At 54.9% G+C, this 14,024-nt stretch overlaps 1 protein-coding gene across 1 annotated transcript in view; it reads right to left on the bottom strand.

Annotated features, from left to right (window-relative positions):
- Nucleotides 1-11,802, bottom strand: part of SCN8A (sodium voltage-gated channel alpha subunit 8) — a 41,255-nt gene extending 29,453 nt beyond the window's left edge. The window contains exons 1-2 of the mRNA XM_034071592.1: nucleotides 11,745-11,802; nucleotides 5,120-5,449 (exon numbers count right to left, since the gene is read on the bottom strand). Of these exons, the coding sequence (XP_033927483.1) occupies nucleotides 5,120-5,395 (276 nt within the window). The 5' untranslated portion in view covers nucleotides 5,396-5,449; nucleotides 11,745-11,802. The remainder of the gene's footprint in view (nucleotides 1-5,119; nucleotides 5,450-11,744) is intronic.
- Between the last annotated feature and the right edge of the window lie 2,222 nt (nucleotides 11,803-14,024).

The following is a 14,024-nucleotide window of genomic DNA, read 5'->3' as shown; positions in this document are numbered from 1 at the left end:
GAGAGAGTTAATGCAGGGAAATCAAAGCGTTCATTATCCCCCGCTATAAAAATAGCATTTGCTGCCTTTCTTAAAGCACCATCTCCTTTATGGAGTTCCCATTAGGGTAAAACATCCCTACCAGCGCATCCCAAGTGCCTCTCCTCCAACCCATCCGTCTCCAGAGCCCGGGAGCAGGAGCCAAACCTCCCATCCAAGAACACCCATTTCCAAAGGCACCGTTATCCCTGTCTCCCAAAGCAACAGGGCCACAGATTCAGGAGAACTGAACCCCAGCTTTATGCCACTGCCCAGGGCACAAAACCACCTCTATGGCACAGGGGTCGTGCAGCTCAGTTCTCCTTCCCAAGCACCAAACAGGACAGCAAGGAAGCAGGTAAGCAATGAGAACACGTCCCCATCACCAGACACCCATCACTGGGGATACGAACATGTTCCATGCTGGTGCATCAACCCCAGTCATAATCATGTGCTCTGCCTGCCTTTAATGAGTGAGATGTTAAGGTTCACTACCTCATCCTTACTTATATTACATAAAGATATATTACTTTACAGAGAAAAGAGTGATGTAAACGCGAGGCAGAACCGACCCCATCTCCAGCCTTCAAATCCAGACCTGCTGCTCCATCTCCCCCCAGCAACATGAGTCTGGAGACACCCAAAGCAGCCATGGGGAGAGGCAGAATAAGAACTGGGGCTGCTTAATACCAGCATTCCCAAGGCACCTTCCACTCACCCGCAAGGAGCAAAGGCAGCTCGCGTGCACTGAAAGCCTTCACATGGAGACCAGGTACATGCTTCACATGGAAACCCACCCAAAGCCTTTCGAGCTGCACAACAGGAGCGATGCTCAAGTGGGAGGATGGATGTGAACTGCTCTACATGGAAGGGCAGAGCCTGTTTGCCTTGGGATGCTGGCGGGATTACATGGGAACACACGTTTTCAATGGCTCTTTCACACATCTGGCATTCCCTGGTGTAATATAAGCTGCTTCATCATGTAACTGCATGAACGACCTGCTTAGTCCTTCCCCTATTACACGACCATAAGGCAGCTCCTTGTTTCCTCTTCCCTGTTCTTCCCATCTTCCCCTTTTTAGCCCATGATGCTTGTTGGGATGATTCCTGCCTCTAAAGCCTGTCACAACGGGGCCTCTCCTACAACCTCAGCACAAAGGAGGTGCTGCCCATCCCAGGGCTCTGATCGATCCCACTCCAGTTCCTCTGCATCCTCTGGGTAAATCTCTGCTTGGCCTCATCAAGAGAAAGGAAAGCACAAAAGCCAAGGAGCTTTTGGCACCTGAACCCCTTCCCTTCGCTTTGTCTCTGCTGCTGACATTAAAGCTCCCTTGCAAAATGGCTGCGTGCTCTTAAGATGTTTGCTGGTCCAGGGCCAGGAACATCCTTCATCCCTTTGAAGATCCACTGAGGCAAAGCTCGAAGGGGAGACACGGAGAAAGGGGGGGAAGCCTGAACTTCCCAAAGCCTCCATTGCTCATTGAAGGCTCCTTGTCCACCTCAGGTTCAAGTTGGCTTCCCAGGAAGCTTGGAACCCTACAGGAAGATCACCCAAGAGAAGCCCTCTCAAACAGCACCGAGGCTGTGCCAGGCAGCAGGAGCCAAGGGATGGCAAAGAGCATCCCGAGCATGGGGAGGTTTAAAACAGCCCTGCCTGCAGGTTCTGCACGGAGCCTTCCTGCAAGGGCTGGGAAGTGAGGAGTGGGCAGCAGCCTGCAGGAGAAACCAGCTCTCGGAGCAGCCTGAGAACATATGGAAGCACATTCCTCCAGTGGGAACGCGGCTGCCTCAGCCCCAGCCTTCAGCAGGGAGATGCTTTGCCGATGACACCCTGAGCAAGTCACTTGAAGAGAGCTATTTTCAACATTCCTCTTGCAGGGAATTCTGCCACCCTGGAGGCTGCAGGGGGAGGGAATGGAGCAAAAGCAGCTCCCAAATCACCGAGGTGTAATGCCTAATAGAGAAACCACAGCACTCGATATTCATCATCCCATCCCTCCAAAGGAACTGACGATTCCTCACCTCCAGCCGCTAGGAAGGGAAGAATCCACCACCCTCTGCTCTTGTTTTAACCTCCTTTCAACACAGGAAACAAAAAGACCTTAACATTTATTGAAAGGCATCGACCAAAGCATTCCTGAAAGATGGATCTGTAAAAATAGCCATGGCTCCATGTGGAACACGGAGCCGGGTGTCAGCGCCAACGACAGCGCAATCTGCCTCTGGAAGGGGACTCATGCTGCCTCCAGGCGGAAATGATTCTCCCTTCCACTCAGCACCAGTGGGCTGCAGCTATTTAGGTGACTGCAGCAGAGCCTCTCTGCCTCCTGCTCTGTGCCACACGCGTGTATCCCGATCCCAGCAGGATGTGCTACGGCAGCACCTGGGGCTGGATGCAGGCAGAACCCTCCCTCCTGCCTCCAGGACACATCTGACACCCGGAAAGGGCTGGAGATGCCTGGCAGGGATTGAGCACTCCTCTCTTTCCCTAGGAAGGGCACGTTTGCTTTTCCTGCTCCTTTGAAGCCTGCTGGAGGGATGGAGCGGAAGGAAAAACGCTGCTAAACATGGAAAACCTGGGAAAAGCTTCTGGAAATAAGAATAAAAGGCTCAGTTTTGACATGGTCCCAAATCTTCCCTCTGTTTCAATGACTTCCCTGCTCTGCCAAGCCCATGACCTTGCAGAGCCATTACCTTGCCCTGCAGAAGCCCATGTCAGAGCCAGCCCTGCCTCTCCCAGGCTGTGTCTCGCATCCCTGGGATGTTCCCATGGCCATGGAGCCAAGGTGACATTCCAGACCCGAGGGCCCATTTCCAATCCCTGCACGTGACTTGAGGAAGTTGCAAGTCACTCCATTGGCACACAGGCTCTAGAAGGATCCTCAGGTGCTCATCGGCAAGCTCTAGGTGACCTGGGATGCTCACGGAGGTGCCGGCTGCAGGGTTGGTTTCCCCATTGAACTCAATGGGCTTCCATCTGATCCCAGCTCCCACAAAACTCAGGGACCACCTAAACAGAGCCATTGCAGGAGCACTGAGCCCCTTCCCCTCTTCTCGATGAGGTTCCTGCTGAGTGAAATGGAAGTTACTTAAGGACCACAATGCGGCAGAGGTCACATCCAGTGGGAAAGAAGAGGGTGTTTAGTGGGAGTGATAACCAAGGCCATAAATGGAAGAGAAAAGAGGCCTAAAAGATGGGAAAACATCAGGAAATAGAAACACTAATAATGGTCCAGCATGGAGCAGATCCTATCTCTTGCCTAAGCAACCACTGCAGACTGAGGCAAGCATCTGCTTTGCCTTCACTGCTAGGGATGCTCCCACATCCGAGGCAGCCTGAGCTTTGCTTGCACAAGAACAGGGAAGTTCACGGGTTGGTTTCCACAGGAACTGGATTTCCTATTTGCAAACCAAAGAATGTTCTCTTACAAGGACAAAAAAGAGCTGAATTACCCCCAAAACCTGCTCCCTGTGAGCGAAGGGCCTCTCCTGATGCTCCTATGAGGCATTACCCCCATTTGCTACATGAAACAGCAGGGAAAAGGGAAGCAGCTCGGACAAAAGCCTCACAGGGCTGGGAATTCTGAGTCCCTGCATCACGGATGTGTTTCTAGGTCGCGCTGTTTCTCCTTTCAATATCAGTTAAGAGGCCACTGGAATTCTGGGCTTCTCCATGAGGATGCAGTTTCAGCTCCCATGGCAAAGCCAAGATCACTGCGTCCTCCCGCAAGGCAAAGCCAGCAGCTGATCCCTGTGAGCTGCTGCTGGAGAGGACAAGACCCGGAGAGGAAAACCACAACTCCTGGGAAACTCCCTGTGATTCCCAATCATTCCAAAGGGCCTTTCCCAACAGCCTTCAAAAGCAAAGGCCTGGTGGGAAGTCACTGCTTGGAGCAGCAAAGCAGCAGCGCAGCCTGAAGCTCTCCCTGCACTCGAGTGGATGCGAAAGGAACTGAGCCAGTTCTGGTGTTCATGGGAAGAGCAAAGTCCTTTGAGCTCCAACCCCCATCTCCGAACGTTCCCCTCCACCTGCAGCAGCTCCAGCTCCACACACAGGGACCATGGAGCAACCAGAGGCTCAGGGATTGGCAACGGAGCTCGGTTTTCCCTAAAAACCAAGGATTTCTCCCCATTGTTGTGCTGGGGAAGCTGGGAGCTGCCTGGGGCCCCTGGGCTCCTGCTTGTGGTGAACCCCAGGGCAGCCAAGAGTGCCCATAGCCCTTCAGCACTCCCCTGCTATAGCCTGAAGCAGCTCAAGGCTCCCACAGATGTGTCCATGCAGGTGCTTGGGTACCAACCACTCCGCTTGGATCTGCAGCAGCATCCTCCACCACCCAATGGCTTTGGGTGGGTGCCACAAGGCCAACACAAAACCTTGCTGTCCAGGACAACTCCAGTTTGGAGTGGTCCCATCACAACAAGGGTCACATCCAGGCTCTCCATTGGCACTGCTAAGCCTGAGCTGTAGGTGGTAACCATCTCTGCTCACTCAAACTCAACCTCTAGCAAAGAAACAAGGCACAAAGCAGCAAAAGAGAGCCCCAGCTTTAAGCCCTTTGGCCTTCTATGAAAATCAGTGTCTGTCCTCTTCCATCCTTCCCCATAGAAGGTCCCTGCCCTCCATTTCCAGCACAGTGTTTGCTTACTCACCCCTTTCCTCACACCATCACTCCATTCCTTACTGCATCTTGGCACCCCTAAATGCCCCCTGCTGAGTGCCACAGACATGACATGCTTGAAATCAAACTGATGGCAAGGAAAGGCAGTTATAATCCCATTGGGGTTTCAGTCCTCAGCGCTTCATACCCAGCAAATCCCACACAAGTAAACCGAATGCACACTTAAAACCATCACCCCTCCTCCCAGCCCTTGTGGTTAACACTGGCACCTCAGCACAACCTTAGCTATATTCAGTTGCCAGCCCTCGTTCTCCCAACTCCATCCAAGCAGGACCATAGCATCCCCATTAAACCCCAAAGACAAACACGGAACGCGACCAGCCCCATCCACAGACTCCACTTTGTCTTCTCCTCACGCCATACCCAAACCTGCCATTCCCTAAAGCCAAAGGCAGTTTAGAGCCTTCCTTCCTCCGACTCACTTTCTGGGTCATATAATAAGGGTCAAAGTCCTCCAGGGGAACAGCAACCAGGCCCTTGGGGATGTCCCCGTAGATGAAAGGCAAGTTCTTCCCCGCCTCGAGGTCACTGTTGGGCTTGGGTTTGCTGTCCTCGTCGTCATCCCGGTGGCTGCTGTCCTGCTTGGAGCGCTGCTTCTTCTTCATCTCAGCGATGTGCTTCTCGATGTTGGCCAGGGACTCCGGCGTGAAGGGTTTGAAGCTCTCGGGGCCTGGTGGTGCGAGCAGCTTCGCTGCCATCTTTTCATCCTGCAGCAGCTTCTTTTTGCTCTGGGGCCCCCGGACAGGTCAGCTCTGCAGGGGAGCAAAGAGCAATGGCACAGCGAGGTCAGGTAGGCAAGGACATGGAGCAGCCCCATGGACCAGGGGATGGGCACAGGGAGAACCCGCCCGTCCCTCCCCATCCTTACCCATCCCTGCCCCTGCTCGTACAGCCCCGATCCCCACCCCACTATGGGCACCTCCTGACCACAAAGTCTGTCCTGTTCTCTCTCCCGCTTCTGACAGAGGGGGATATGTCCCATTCTTCCCTGCCTGTGGAATGGGTTGGAACTGGATGAGCTTAAGGTCCTTCCCAACCCAAACCAGTCTGTGGAACTATTCTGCAAAGCAACCGTATCAAAGCCACTGCTCTGCAGCCAACAGGCACGGAACACACTGAGCTCCCTCGTGTCCCATCAGATATTATTGCAGTTGAGAAGTTGCCTTCATGACCTCAGCCTTGCAATGGGAAGGAGCCTGGATGGAGCCTGGAGCCACCTGCTCTAGTGGAAGGTGGCCCTGTCCATGGAACCGGATGAGCTTTCAGGTCCCTTCATCCCAACCCATCCCATGGCTCTAGGAGAGTGGTGGGGAGCACTCTGCACACTTCCTTAGGTTCAAGACCTCAGTGGGTTCACCTCTTCCTCCTCTGAGTGCACCACATCTCTCCTATGGAAGCCAAATCCCACCTTTCACTCATACACACACACACATGTATATATACACATAAACAATGAGGGTTTCTCTTCATCTCAAGCCCTAAGCATGAAATCATTTGACAAGACCCCCATTGCTGACAGCCACATTTCTCCAATGCACAGGCTGGAGCCAGGGTCTCTGCATCAGATGCAATGTGCTGGAGCACTTCAGGATGACACGGAAGAGCTCCCATCCTGCACAGGCTTTGGCACCACTCTGCTCCCTTCAGCAAGCATCGAATTCCTGAGCCATGGGGACCTCTCTTCCCACTCCAGGAGCAGGCCAAGAGAGGAATGACAGGAGCCCTGCACTGATGCAACAGCACTGCAGTGCTGCAGGCTGGAATACAACCCAGCCCTGACACGGCTTTGGCACTCCAGGGAGGAACTCCAGCACCAAAGTGGCAACGGATTCAAGAGGGAAGGCAAGGCAGGGGTGAGTGGATGGGGTGGGAAGGGTCCAGCATGGGACAAGGTCCCTGAAGCAAGGGATACAGACAGATCTCCCAAGGTAACACACAGAGAGCATCAAAACAGGCACTGAAGGTTTGCAGTCTCTGGAAGAGACTTCCAAAGTCCTCAGTAATGGCACCAGGGGACCAAGAGGTTAAAATCCCCCATTTCAGCATCGAGGAGCACTCTGTGTCCATGTGGGAAGAGCTCACGCAAGGCACAGACACCACGGGAAGGGAGGCACGCTCCAGGAGTCGGAGCTGGGACAGGCTTTATCCAGCCTCTGAAACCCAAAGTCCCAGCTTCCATGGGCTGCAGGGAATAAGCTCAGTTTATAATGGGATACTTGGAGATCCCTGCCTTCACCATGGGATCTGGGGTACTCCCAAAGCCACATCTAGTGCAAAGCATCCTCCATCTGCGCCTCCTTCATTCCAGCTCGGACATTGCCACCTGCACACTGGGAGGGCTCTGCTTCACCCTCAAGCATCCCAACACACGTGGAACTCCAACCACAAAATCCTTAAGGGTAGCTCCTATGTAAGTACACAGCTTGGAACCTATTGCTAGAACTCAGCCAGGTACTTCTGGAGTAGTAACAAGAAAGGCTCAGAAAGGATGGGCAGAAGGGGAGGGAAAAGCCAGTCCCTTGGTCACGTTATCTCTGGAATCATCACGGAATAACCAGCTGATATTAAGGAAAATTAATTTCTTCTATTCTTGCAGCATTTGCATGCATTTAATTACCAAATTTCCCACATCCTGTGAAGCTCCAGAGCAGCGTTGGGGATGTGGTCTAATTGAATGGCACAGATAAATATGTAAGGCCTGAATTTAGAAACCAAAGTAGCTCAGGGACACAGCATCAAGAAAAGGGGGGAAATGAAGGCAGAAATGATGGGCCTGGGCTCTGTGTCCAATTACACAATGGGAAGCAAGCACCTAATGCACTACGTGGCCATTTCAAGAAGCAAACCAAAGCCAACAAGCATCCCCTGGTACCCAGCTGCAGAGCAGGGCAGGTTTGTACCAGACCCTGTGCATCCATCCAGCAAGAGATGCTGTGATTTATCCTGATGGACCAGGGCTGCCTCACGCTCCTCATCCTGTTCACATCTGGTGCAGACAACCAGCAACTGCTCTGGTGTCTGCTCGTAGGGCTGTTTAACAGCGATAGGTAACAGTGACCTGGGGCTTTCGGGTCTTGCCTGTCCTCACTTCCTTGTCAGTTATCCCACTTTAAGAGAATGGACAACATCAGGATGCAAACTAAAAGATGGGAATGAAATAATGAATTCAATACCATAAAGAGGCCTCCAGGAAAGCTGGAGAGGGGCTTTGGACAAGGGCTGGAGGGACAGGACAAGGGGCAATGGGTTTAACCTGACACAGGGGAGATGGGATCTTAGGAGGAAGCTCTTCCCGGTGAGGGTGGTGGGACATGGACTGGGTTGAGTGAAGCTGCCCCATCCCTGGCAGGGCTCAAGGCCAGGTGGGAGCACCTGCTCCAGTGGAAGGGGTCCCTGCCCATGGACCTGGATGAGCCTTAGGGTCCTTTCCAACCCAAACCAGGCCACGTGAAAGAACGAGTCCTTATCCATACGCTGACTGAATGAACACGTATTGAACGACCTTCGTCTGCAGATCTCAGGCTCTAGAAGGGCTGTGGCTCATCCTCATCTTCATCAATAGACACTTCCACATGGCACACGTGGCCTATGGAAGCCCAGGGGTTCCTGGCAAGCTGCTTTAAAGGAGAAAGCCAGTTTTATTCTATGGCTGAGGATGGGATACACAGGACTTGGGAAGAATAAAGGCTGGGATTTACTCTGGCACTTTCCCAGCAGGAATCTTCAACCTCCAAGGAGAGAAAGGGTTGGAAAACTGAGACAAAGACTCACCATCAGGTAAAGGTTTTGTGCTGGAGTGATGGATAACTGCATCCCACATCTCCAGCTGCACCTCCATCCATTCAGATGGAGAACTGCATGACTGCACATCGACACTGACGTTTCCCACTGATTTTACACCAGGAAAGAGGATGCTGCATTGAGGTGCCCAATTGCTAAGACTTAATTGCACTTCCTAACAGTTCCCAGCAGCCCATTTAGTACATTCTGAAATATTCTGATCAATTATTCAAGCTGATTGTGACAATAAATTAAACCCACGTTTTTGAGGCAATGTCTCTGCTTTAAGTCATTTCCCCTTTCATTCACTTGCAAGATCCAGTCCCTCTCAGCACATCTTTGAGAGAGAACCCTTCTGGATGCAGCTTTATATAACCCACCCAGACACACATGGCCCTGATTGGAACATGCAGGGCTGGGGCAGGAAGGGAATCACAGCACCAAGGAGCAGCCCTTTGGAATCCTCCTGCCTTCAACCCAAAGCAAAGGAGCCCTTCAGGAGAACTCGGCCATCTCCTCCTGTGTGGCTGCAAGAGGCCAGTGTGAGCAATGGAAAGGGAGCCTTTCCCTGAGGAAAGCCCTGGGGTCACGTTATTCCTTGCTCCATCCATTCAGACCCACAGGACACGGGCAAGGTAACTTATTCCAGGTGATCCCTGTGGAGCAGCCAAATGGGAGGGCCACAAATGGGATAAACATGAAGGGGAGGTGAAGAAATCCCCCCTCGTGGTCCAAGTGTTACCATCCTGCTCCTGATTGCACCGGATGGGTTCATCTCCTGCTGGAAACACCATTGGAACAGCAGCATTTGATGTCCACCACATGTTCCCAGGGTACTCTCCCATGCAGGTGAAATCCATCTCACACCACATGGCTTCAACCACATTAAATCACTCAGGTTGGTCACAACCGGCCTAAGGATGAGGTATCCCTAACTTTACCACACCATTTCCTCTGCTTCCTAAGGCAGGAATGTTAAAAGCCAGTTTGGAGCTGATGGCAAGGAGGGGTTTTAATGCACCTCAGCACCAAACCCCTGCTCACCCCCCAGCTACCCAGCACCGCAATAACAGGGCATAAGGGGTGAGTCCCAAGCACTGATTCACTTCTGAATCCCACCGGATGCAGATGACCAGCGATGACCTCCCCCCCATCAGCACAAGCCATCTCCTCCCTGTGCTTGCCTGCATCCTCTTCCCCCTGCTTTGAACCCAAACCTTTGAGCACAGCAGTAGATGATTGATGCTGGTGCCTCTGGTGATGTCAATGGCTTGGATCGATAGTGAATGGGAATCATGTGCCCGGGGCCAGCAGCTCCCCACTCATTGAACCAGAGGGAGCATCAATTGCTAACACGGGAGCCTGGTTTCATGAGCCAGCAAGAAGCAAACAGGAGGAGGTGATCCCATCCCTCCCATCCTCACTGCCTTTCCTTTCTGCCTTGTTTCACCTCCTTTAGCTGCAAAGGAAACCCCATCCATGCTCACTGCATGGCAACACAGGATCGCTCTCCCTCCTGGTCATTAGAAACCCACATTCCCACCTCTGATGGCAAAATACCCACATCATTGTACTTGTGCAGCATCCACACCGGGATCCTGGTCCAAGCCATCCATAGGAGCTTATATAACCGGGTAAATGCTTTGCAATAGGTCCAGGTTCTTCCACATGGGATGAATGACACCATAGGAGCAATGGGACACATCAAAAGGGGTCAAGTAGCCCCTTCAGAGCCCCCTTGGTGCCTGTCGTATGCAAACCCCACTGGAGCCAAGGATGGGAGCTCTCCACACACACACCACAGATGGTGACCACAGCCACATTCCCAGAGGCCTCACAAGGAACTAGTATGGAAAATGGCATCCGGAATGGTGCCCGCTCGGTTCCTGCTCCGGGCGCTTCCCATCCACCACACACAACATTCCCAGCGGGACAGACGGGGCTGCAGGCAGAGCTCCCACGGCTGCCATCACCACCCCAAGGCTGCCCCTCACTCTGCCATGAGCGCTCTCCAGGACAGCATCCATCGGGAATGCCAGAGGAGCAGCACATCTCCGGCAGAGCATTCCCAGGCCCCCTCCCTCCCAAGCCAGGAGGGAATCACGGCCGCAACGCTTCGTGCCCCCTCTGAAGGCCACGGGGGCTGCAGGAACACGGGTGTGAAACGAGGACATACGGGTCATGGGTTCCCACTGGGTGGAATGCTGCAGTGTCCCAGGGCCCGGGATACGCGTCTACAGCAGCAGCATCACAACCGACCCCCGCACAGGACCATTCCCAGCACATGGAAAGCCAGCGGCTTCCCAGGACCGAGCTGCCCTCACGCACATCCCCTCAGCCCTCGCACTTGGAGGCTCCATCCCGGATCATCCGCAGCCACCGCCATGGAGCAGAATTCCAGCTTCCCCACCCCCACATTGGCTGGGCAGGATGGATGGAGGGGGGGGAGGGAATGAAACACCCAGATTTTAACGGGAAAAGCTTCGGAATGAGCCATTCCCGGTGCCCAGACAGGGAAAAGCCTCAATTCAGCCCCCCCAGGGGAAGGAAGCGGGAGCACGAACCAAGCTGCCAACATCGGGGTCAGGCTGGAGCCTCAAAGCCGCCCCATGCACCCCAAAACCACCACCTTGTCCCCCTCCCTCGCAGCGGGATGCTGAGGAGGTGGGGGGGGCGGAGGGCTGTACCAGCGCTGCAGCTAGGGCCGGGGGGGGGCAGGGATAGAGAGAGAACTCCGGTTCGCCCTCCCCACAATGCAGACAAAGAGCAGAGCCCCGTTTGGGGCCCGCAGAAGGGCCCCGCCGGTCCCCGGGATGCGGGGATGGATGGGGCGGTCCAAGCGCAGCTCCGAGGCCGGGCACGGGGATGGGGCCGCGTCCTCCGCAAGCCGAGGGGTGCTGAGCGGAGGCCGCATTGGGAGGCAGCTCCCCCCCCCCCCCCGGGGCTCAGGCCTCCGAACGGGGCACGGGTGGGGACCTCCCCCCCCCCTCGGGGCGCCGCACGGAGCCGCGATGCTGGATGCGGGGACACCGGAGCGGAGCACAGCGGGGCTGGGTGAGGGGGGGGTTCCCCTCTCCCTTGGCCGGTTCCGGTTGCACCGGGGACCGCTCCCGGTGCGAGCCGAGCGCTCTGCGGCAAAGCCCCCGCCCGGGGGGGGGGGGGGGGGGGGGGGGGGGGGCAGCGCGTGCGTTGCGGGATGAAACCCAAGCGGATCCCAAGGATGCGGGGGGCAAAGGGGCTGCGGGGGGGGGGGAGCACGGGACTTACCGCGGCCGCTGCTCTAACGCGTCTGCGGCGGTGCGGGAGCTGCAGGAGGAACTGCGGGTGTCGCCATCTTGGTGCGGTGCTCGCCGCTGCCCCCCCCGCCTCACCTCCGCCTTCCTCCAGCGCGGGGCCGGCCCCCGCAGCGCCGCCGCCGGCCGCCAGGGGGAGCGCCACCCCCATCCGATCCGCGGTACCGCGGGGCGCAGACGCAGGTCCCGGCAGCAGCATCCCGGTAACCATAGGACATCGCAGCCGGTCCTCGTTCCGGAGCTCGGGAGCGGCCGTTCCCGACCTCTGGAGCTCGGCTTAGGCACAGCCTGAGGAGGGTCCAAGCACCAGAGTCCTGTAACCGAACCACAGAGCGTGATCCAGGACAGGAGCTACCAACAGGGCAAGAGGAAAACGTGGTGTGGGCCAACCCCTCCTTCATCCAGTGTCGGCATCAGTTAAAGCCCCCAGTGACTGAGCACCCCTGCTTTATACACAGGGTTTATGCCTCCGTTGTTACACCTCAGGCCATCACTTATGGGCATCACCAACACGAACAGCAAACTGCTGCAGGAAGCTCCGCATCCTGAGTCCTTTCCGGTCCAAACTGGAAGCACAGGAGCACACCGGAGCTTCCAAGTAGGACACCCCGGGAAGCGTGGGGCACCTTGGCACCAGAAATACTTCAAGGACACCCTGGGCCCCGAGGGTGTTAGTACAGTTTGTATAAGGTATCTTTAAGCAAGGTGCTTAAAGGAATAAATAGGCCAGTTCAAGAGGGTGAGTAGTGATAACACTCGTACCAAGGCAGACCAGGGAAGAGGGGATAAGAGCTCACCCATCCTGCCTCTCGTGCAGCCTGAAGCTGTGCCCATCAGGGAACGTGCAGTGATGCAGTAACAACCATCATCGCCCATGAAAATGGAATGGGAAGCTGTTCTCCAAGGTGGAGCTTTGTGGGTGCAGATCATTCCAGTTGGACCTACTCGTGGCAAAAGGTCTGTGAGCCAGACCTTGGGGCAGAGGGAAGAAAGGGAACAGAAGATGCAAACAAGCCAAGGGGCTAAGAGAAAGATGTTCAACCTCTAATGCTTCCAAACAGGAGACACGGAGATAAGTGGTTAAATCAGATGGCAGAGATCCCATCTCCACTGCAGAACACTGTTACCAGACCTTAGAACCCATTGTTTTACCTATGCACTTTCTGCTCTCCCTCCAATCTAGATCACATCTCAAAGAGGTCCCTTAAAAGCCGGGAGTTTCATTAGAAACGTCTCTATTGGGTGCTCCAGACACATCCAACTGCTTCACCCAGAGCCATTCCCACTGTTCCCTTTCTCCAGATGCCACAAGGTGGAGGTATGAAGGTGTCGTCACGGCGGGGTTCGTTAATGAAGCGGTCAAACAGTGCCGCTGGATGCTGATGTTGCATCCGGTTTATTGCCACTAGAGGGAGGAGGCAGCTCATGGGACAGGAGAGCTCCCATCACTCACCAGACCGCCCCGGTGTGATCGCAGCTGAACAGCCTTTACTAGGGACCTTAAGCCCTCCCATCCCTCTGTTAGGGCTCACCTGGGGCAGAGCAATTAAACGCTATTAAATGCAATTAAGTGCTAGTGGTTAAGCTGTACTGCAACGAGTGACACAGCAAAGCTGCCCAAGTTGCACAGAACGCATTTAGCACAGCTCATGGAGTTGGGAAAACCAAGCCATATCTTGCATGGAGCAATAACTGAGTTAATGAATTGTTTTATCTCTGTTCTATGGTTGCCATCAAAGGGCTGAAAGGTAGCTAAGAACAGCAAGAGAGCGTTTACCAGGAGAGCAGGAGTAAGATGAGCTTTTAGGTGGCAAACAGAGGGCAGATTGCCCTGGTGCTGGCACCGTTGCGGAGCTCGCTGTGCTGTGGGAGCACGGGCAGGACGGTTGCGTTCTGAGAGCAGCATTCAGGTGGGTTTTGGGGCAATTTGAGCTGGATTTGGGTCATTGGAGCACGTTTGGGGCATTTGGGATGGGTTTCTATGGAACGCTTCATACCGGCCGGGGCCGGAGCGGCCCAATCAACGCGAGGGTTTCAATCAGGTCCGACCCTCCTGCATGCACCAGCCTGGGCAGGCACCGCAGGCTTCAATCAGGTCCGACCCTTCCACACGCACCAGCCTGGGGAGGCACCGCAGGCTTCAATCAGGTCCGACCCTTCCGCACGCCCCAGCCTGGGCAGGCACCGCAGGTTTCAATCAGGTCCGACCCCTCCGCACGCAGCAGCCTGGGCAGGCACCGCAGGCTTCAATCAG

The sequence above is a fragment of the Melopsittacus undulatus genome, chromosome 21, assembly GCF_012275295.1.
Source record: "Melopsittacus undulatus isolate bMelUnd1 chromosome 21, bMelUnd1.mat.Z, whole genome shotgun sequence".
Taxonomy (NCBI): domain Eukaryota; kingdom Metazoa; phylum Chordata; class Aves; order Psittaciformes; family Psittaculidae; genus Melopsittacus; species Melopsittacus undulatus.
This window is presented reverse-complemented; position numbering and strand designations above follow the sequence as displayed.